We start from the raw sequence: 8,162 nt of genomic DNA, 5'->3' as shown, positions 1-8,162 counted from the left end.
TATCCTTATTATTATTTTTTATAGCTGATGGTAATGATAGGAATATATTGTAAGAATTAAATAATATGCAACGTATGTGATAAATGATAATAATATTTTATTTTTTTTTAAATTTATTGATTATGTAATTAGTATTATAAAGTACAAACAAGTTTATAATACCTATTTTTACATATTTTAATAAGATCTAATATAAAGGAAAAATTTTTCATCACATCACTTTCAACACATATTATAATATATATATATAACAATCTTATAAGAGCATAAAACCAACATAGGTTTAGAAAACATAGGTAATGTTATAAAATATTTTTAGTCATTATGCTATACATTTTAAAACAAAATAACAACAGTTTTAGTAACGGAGAGTAACAAATTTTACAGTTTTAGGTTAGAACAATTGGTTTTGATTAACTTTATGTTATTTATACCAGGTGATTCATATAACAAGAACACTCATTATTCAAAAAGTATTTGTTTATGAAAATATATTTCACCGTTATAATTTTTTAAGTTTTTACTTTTTTGAATTACAACATAACGTTTTAACTTTACCTTCAAAAGCAGAATATTTTGCTGAGTATTTCGATGTATGAGAATCAAATTTAGAATGAGTAGTTTATAATTATCCCTCTAAAGTTTACATGAGTGGAGTTATGCACCAATATTTTGAGGCGTAACCACATACCACTCCTCATATAAATTTTAAATTCTTAGGTCACATAAATTAATTGTTCTAAATTCAATTTGTATGTATCAAAATACTTAAAAAATATTTTGCTTGGAATTTGAAATTAAAACTGTGTTGTCATTCAAAAAAGTAAGAAACTTAAAAAATATGTTAAAAACGTATATCTTATAAAAATGTTTTTTGGCAACTAGAAACAATGTAAAATTTTTTTTTTTAAACTTATAGTTTTTGAAACAATGAGTGTTCAATGATAACAAAATCACCTGATATAATTTAACAAAAACATTATGTACTTATATACACTAATATTTATGTTCGATTTAGTATTGTAAAATACCTCTGGTTACTTAATACAACAGTATGTCCCACATACATTTATCATTTAAGCAATTTTGTATTAAAATGTGGGGCCATAATATATGAGTGAGGGCAAGCACAAATTTAATACAGGTCCTTAACCTATATTATATACAAGAAAGTTTGACCTAATTAAAACCAGTAAGAAGCAATATTTAATTGTTGGCAAGCAGTGATACAATTTAAATATTTTCAAAGGACATAAGGACATGCAATACATGAAACTGAGCAGACCAATTCAAGCCGATATAATCTGAATTCGGGTTGGATACAACTTTTATTATATCACCTGGTACCTTATTTGGAACGAATGTTTGATAAACAATTAAACAATCGAATATGGTTTGCACAGTGATATCGTCTTCCAAAATGTGACAAAAACGATAATTCAACGTAAATAATATGATGTATAACATTGTTTTTGTTTTTACAAATTCCATTTGTTACCTATTCTACCGCTCCCATTGCGGATAGATATAATAGATGGTAATGTTATTATTATAGTAACCACAACAGACATACATATTCATGGAACCTCGGGCTCTTGTATGGGTATGACACCGACTCCGACTCCACCTTCATGGGCACACATGGATGCTGCAAATGTCCAGCAGTCAGCTTTCGGATCATACACTTCTACGGTGGGTAGATTCAAAAATCCATCATACCCACCAATGGCCCACAATTTTCCAGCATTGGCTACCAACGCCACACGGCTCCTTGTCACATTCATTGAAGCCACAAATCTCCACCTGTAGAACCACAATAGTAAATTCAACTAAACTTTAACTAAACAACATGTTGTATAAGTCATTACTTGTCCGTCTGAGGATCATATTCTTCAACAGTTTGTAAAAACGTTGATCCATCATATCCACCACATGCATAAAGTTTACCGTTCAATGTGGCCACTCCTAAGCGACAACGTTTTATTAACATAGGTGTAACAGATAGCCATTGACCTGTATAAGTATCATATCGTTCAACCTGTGAGAAAAATACAATTTTATCAACTAATAGAAAAATGATTGTAATTTTTTTTTATCATTATTAAAGGGATAATGTTTATGGAATCGCATCTATTACTTCTAGAATTGGAAAGAATTTTGTGTTATGAACTTATGTTTGCAAATTTGTTTTGTATATAATGGATAACGCATATTTTGGATATATTATTAGAATCTATTTCTATTTTTTAAAAACTTTATTTTTTGGAAAATTGCAATATAAAAATAAAGCAAGATGATTTCAATTTTAAATGGAACCTAGCACAAGAAATCAAATGTTTATGTATTAAGATTTTATAGTAATTTATTGACTTATTTTTAAATTTTGCAGACTGTTATACATATTATTTATTATGTTTTAATTTTTATGGTGAATTATGCATATTTTGATACTTATTTTATAGTACATATTATATAATTGTATGTATTATTGCTTGTTATTGCTTTTTTATTATTATCGACTTACAGAGTCAAAAATACTTAGACCATCGTGACCTCCGAGAATATAAATATAACCATCAAACGCAACTACCCCGCCAGCACTTCGATGTTTTTGCATTGGTGTAATAATTGTCCAGCGATCTAAATCGGGTTGATAACATTCAACAATATTTAATGAACTGACTCCATCAAAACCTCCACACACGTATAGTCGATCATTTAGTGCAGCTGCTCCAAGGGCGCTAAAATATAATATAATATTTTATTTTTAGCAATATTTAAATATTGGCAAAAACCGAACACATTCATTGAAGACAAATAAAAAATTGAATGCTGTCATGTATAAATCAGTTATGTATCAGAATGACTGACCTGCGCTTCCGATGCATTGGTGAAACTATATTCCAAGATTTTGTTGCAGGATCAAATACTTCTACTGAAGATAGTCTTTCTATTCCATTATAGCCTCCAAACGCATATAATTTATTATTTAAAACGGCTACTCCAACTCTACTACGTAGTATACTCATAGCTTCTGCAAGCTCCCATCGTTCAGTCAAGGGATTATAGACTTCTACAGTACTAAGTGAATCACCTAAAATCAAAAATTGTAATGTTTTATTATAAAGATAGGCAATGTTATCCAAATTATTTAAATACACAAATACCTGATTTTGTAAGTCCACCAACTGCATAAATGTGTCCACGAATATAACTGACACAGCGAGGTCTAGTGCGAAAACTTTGTAATAAAAGTCTTCTTTCAGGCATTAAATGGTAGTCTTTAGCTTCATCTAATAAATCTCTAAACAATAAATAAATAAATGTGATATATTATAATCAATCTTAGTACAATATAACAAATTACACTATTATATTTGGTAATAATAATTGTTTTGGATCATAAGATTTGGTAAGTATAAATCACTACGCAATTTTGATTTTGACTGTCTTATAAAAATGTATGAGAATGTACTTGTCAATTGTCAATCAATTGATTAAATTTGCTAACCAACATATTATATTTAAAAATTGTACAACATTATTATAATATGAACTGATTAATTTAAATAAACTGTATCAATCAATTGGAAAATTAGATAATAAATAAAATTATATTTTCTTAAAGTATTTTAACACATTTGCAGTAATTTATTTGAAGTTATTTGCTTTCTAAAATATAAATACTGGATAAGCATCAATAATTCAAATCAATTTTAGTGCATAGGTAAGTAAATATTAATGCAATATAATGAAAATTATAAACATCAATACACATAACAAATAAAATATAATCATTTATATTTTTAGACCCAGGAGCTCTTATATACTGCAAGAATTTTTAACCTGCATTCGTGAGATGATCTAATTAATTCTTCAGTAGCAACTCTATCAGCCAAGTAATGAGGTGAGAGTAATGGTAATCTTACAGCAGCAAGCAGTTGAGGAAAACATTCTTGTCTTAATTCGTCTTGTTTCACCCAGCGAATAGTTGCTTCGAATACCTAAAAAAAATGTTAATAGTTACTTTTTGATTTGATATTTTACTTAATTGTTGTAAAATTAATATTGGGTACCTGTTCTTCAGATGCTTGTAACTCATCTTTATTGACTATGTCAATTAATTCAGAAATATTAAGATTTAAGAAGTCTTCAGATAGTGATATATCAGGAAAATATTGAGCTATATATCTATTAGAATCAGTCATTAAGCCAAAGCATCCCAACGAATCAGCTAATGTACGTACTTTTAAAACATTATTTTGATGAAACCTAAAATGTAGTGAGTTATGACATTAGGTAAAGAAACCAATGACCAAAATATATAATATGCAACAATTATTTTAATTTTAAACTTTAGATGTATATATATTAATACATATTTGAACTTTGAAGTATAACATTAGTAAACACTATGGTACAACAATATAAATAAATATATTATAACTTATAATATATTTATTTAAGATTCATAATAAAATGTTTAAATATGATGTGACAACAAATTACATTATAATTATAATCTTCACAAAAAATACAATTATATATTATATGTACAGGGTGATTCTTTTATTACAAAACGCTCATTATTTCAAAAAGTATTAATGTTTTTGAAAATATTTTTTTACATAGTTTTAATTTGTTGAAAAAACGTTTTTATTAAAAAAATATATTTTTTATCCTTATCATTTTTTAAGATTTTAACTTTTTTTGAATGACAACATAGAGTTTTAATTTCATATTCCAAAGCAGAATATTTTCTAAGTATTTTAATTCATAAAAATCTAATTTAGGGCAAGTAGTTTATGAGTTATAAGTATTTAAAGTTTAGATGATCAGAGTGGAGTGGTACGGTTAGGTTAGGTTTATGTTAGGATAGTGTTTCATGGTAAAAGATTCACCTTATATATTAGGTATGCAAATAATAAAATATCATTATATAAAATTATGTAGATAACCAACCCTTATAGATTACATAAATACTTTAGAACGAATTAGAATGTTATTGACTATTAAAAAAGTTTTTGTTAATTTGTGGTAACTAATTAAGTTTATTCACTTTTAAGCAGGGCTTCAAACGTTTTTATAACGTTATGAGTACAACATTAAACATATCAAAAACCGATTGAAATCGATAACGGATAACATATCGGTAAACGATAAACGATTGAAACGAATAACGGATTAAGTACAATTATTAACGGATAATTAAGTAACCAATTCAACCTCAAAAACATAGTTAGGTTAACCTTTTGGTTGAAATAATGTATTATTTTAATCATGAGTACGCTATTTTAAACATATAACTATATATTACAAAAATATTTTTACTAGTTATTTGTATTATACCTACAGTATACCAGAGATTTTCAAGAAGCAAAATTTGATATGTACTGACTTGTATCAAAGTCAGTTTGATACGGGTCGTACATTTTGCTAATATACCACGCATGCAACTTCTTGATCGTTTGACATTAAAGCAATACATATCAATACACTCCTTGAAAATCTTGATACAGAATTTTATAATTTCAAATTAATATTTTTACTGTATCTAGAATTACTTTTTATTATTTCAAATACTTTACATTATTTTGAAACAAATATCTCACAAAAAACAATTGAACTATATAATATATAGTTGTTGAGTAACATATTATGTACTTCAAAAAATTAAATTTTAATTAGGTACCTTTCTTTAATGAATGTTGCGCAAGCATTTCGTACCCATTTCAACTGCAAAAATGAAGCTCCAATTAATAGTGACTGAACATTATTGACATTTATTGATATTCGGCCACTGTATGCAAAATTAATCAATGCTTCCAATGCTCTATGATTAAAAAAAAAAAAATTAAACATTATTTATTGGTAGATCCATTAATATATTTATGAATTTCCTTTGTTTTTGAACAAATCTTACTCAGGATCAATTCCATGCATCACAATATCTTTCTGGGTACTTTCAATCATGTTGTGTGTAAACATAGCATTAAAATATGGTACTGTGGCAGCTAACACTATGCGATGGGCACTAAATGACATGTTTTCTACCTAATTAAAAACAATTGGTTACCTAGTTTAAAATATTAAATAAAAAACAATAGCTATTTTCTGTAAATTGGCTTACTTTCAGTGTGACATCGCACAGTTTTCCCATTCGGCGTATTCCCTCAATTGCCGAGAAACTTTGAGAAAACAGATCGGCCTGATGATACACAAAGTATTCGTTTTCAATTGATGAAGATTTTGGAAATGGTATCTTTATGGAAGAATGCAATTTGGCCGGGTTGAACGCCATGTTTTGTTGATCAATTGTCGCCTCCAGTGCCATCTCGAAAAGCATCTGTCCTTTGAAGTGATTTACGCAGAAAAGGATAGTAACAACAACTGCACAAAATAAAAATCTACTATAATAACAACACACAGATGGAATTGATAGTTTAAAGCTGTTAGATTTTCATTGTCAATATCGGTAAATAAAAATATAATAAGGTAAATATTTATATGCCCGTATGAATTGATAGTCCTGTCACAGAATAGATGACATTATAACTACTTTGTGATCCTGACTCCTCGCATTAATATAATAATAAGTAACACAATATTATTAGCATTGCTTAAATCTATCTCTTTTCTATGATTTAAATAAAATAATGAGAGACAAGGGACATGCTCTATATATGAACTATATACCTCGTTATATTATTTTAACACACTGAAAATTTTTTGAAATACAGAGAATTTCATAGGTACCCACTAAAGAATAATTAATATTTTAAATTTTAATGAAATAAAGTACAACTGTTGAACTGAAATCTGAATTGCCAAATTTCTGTGAAGCATAGATAAAGAAGCGTTAAATTGATAAAAAAAAGTGCTGTGAAGATCATTATGATAACAGCTCCCGTACTATTGATCTATTCTGTGGTATGGTTGCCCAAAGAATCTAGAAAAGTGTCTACCGAAATTAAGGCTCTACATAGTGCCCTACCGAAATGAATCTCCGTTATCATTATTAAACAGCCGAAGACTTACACTCTACCGCTTATTTGTTGTAGTGACTCTAAAAAGTAATTAAAGACTCTAAATGTAGACAAAAACAGATTTTTAATCACACCCCTTACACTTTCCCCTGACACTACACTAATTAGTGTACACTTTTTTTTCACAACGAACAAACCTAATGTAGTTACCTAACAAATGTAAATTGTAGTTCCGTGATAGCCACTATGACATATAAGCGCTAGTGCTTAAGTCTCCGGCTGTTTAATTTAACTTTAATACTGATTATAGAGATTCATTTCGGTAGACACTTTTCAAGCATGGGAATCATACGTCGATGGGCAACTATACTATCTATGGCCGTGCCCTACACTTAAATAGTTAAATCGGTAATCTAATGACACGCTCAAAAAAAAAAAAAAAATAACATAAACAAAATTTTTGACAAACATAGTTAATTATTTTTGTTTTAACATAAAATCATAAAAATCAGTATTATTGTTTTAATTTATTATTATAATCGTAATTAATTACTTTACGATTTTTGCATCACAGTTACTTTTCTTACAATATCATAAATTTAGATTCTTTATTAGGTGGCTAAGGTCATAATGGTAAATTGTTAAATGGTATTCAATTGTTGACATTATAATATATCTTAGGTACCTATGTATGGGGGTTAAAATAAGTTTGAACCGATTTACCATTATTACCTATAAAGAGTCCAAATTTATGATATTGTAAGAAAAGTAACTGTGATGAAAAAAATGTAAAATAATTAATTAAATTCGATTATAAGAATTAATAGCAGATGAAAATAATAATACTGATTTTTATGATTTTATGTTAAGAGGACGCTACACCCGCATGCGTCTTACACACGCACGACATAGCAAATTGTCGTTCACTAATCTCAATAGTGAGCTGTTAGTTTTGATACTAGAGTGAATCGACCTATTATAAAACTTTTAGGTGATTATGAATATGAAATAAATATATGATTACTGATTAATATTAAGTAAATTATTTTTAATTAATTGTTAAATGTGTTAAAATAAAAATTTACAAAAAATCCTTGCCATTTTTATTCCTTGTAATTTCCTTACATTAAGTCATTAAGAACACTATTTTATAAAATTTAAAAAAGGCCTATGGGG

The 8,162-nt window shown here is 27.6% G+C and overlaps 1 protein-coding gene across 3 annotated transcripts; it reads right to left on the bottom strand.

Annotated features, from left to right (window-relative positions):
* Positions 1-1,240: 1,240 nt before the first annotated feature.
* Positions 1,241-7,164, bottom strand: LOC100164517 (kelch-like protein 18). 3 transcript variants are annotated; one of them, XM_029486775.1, is made up of 11 exons: positions 7,039-7,164; positions 6,131-6,390; positions 5,924-6,054; positions 5,693-5,833; positions 4,077-4,272; positions 3,847-4,004; positions 3,168-3,304; positions 2,872-3,094; positions 2,525-2,741; positions 1,869-2,038; positions 1,241-1,803 (listed from the first exon to the last, which is right to left on the bottom strand). In XM_029486775.1, exons 2-11 carry the CDS (start codon positions 6,344-6,346, stop codon positions 1,578-1,580), a joined length of 1,815 nt encoding a protein of 604 aa, XP_029342635.1. In that variant the 5' UTR covers positions 6,347-6,390; positions 7,039-7,164; the 3' UTR covers positions 1,241-1,577. The 3 variants fall into 3 exon arrangements, with proteins under 3 accessions (XP_029342635.1, XP_029342634.1, XP_001950327.2); XM_029486774.1 differs by lacking the exon at positions 7,039-7,164 and adding an exon at positions 6,995-7,031; XM_001950292.5 differs by lacking the exon at positions 7,039-7,164 and adding an exon at positions 6,697-6,973.
* Between the last annotated feature and the right edge of the window lie 998 nt (positions 7,165-8,162).

The sequence above is a fragment of the Acyrthosiphon pisum genome, chromosome A1 (genome assembly GCF_005508785.2).
Source record: "Acyrthosiphon pisum isolate AL4f chromosome A1, pea_aphid_22Mar2018_4r6ur, whole genome shotgun sequence".
Classification (NCBI taxonomy): domain Eukaryota; kingdom Metazoa; phylum Arthropoda; class Insecta; order Hemiptera; family Aphididae; genus Acyrthosiphon; species Acyrthosiphon pisum.
Note: the sequence above shows the minus strand (reverse complement) of the source record. Positions and strands in the feature narration are given on the sequence as shown.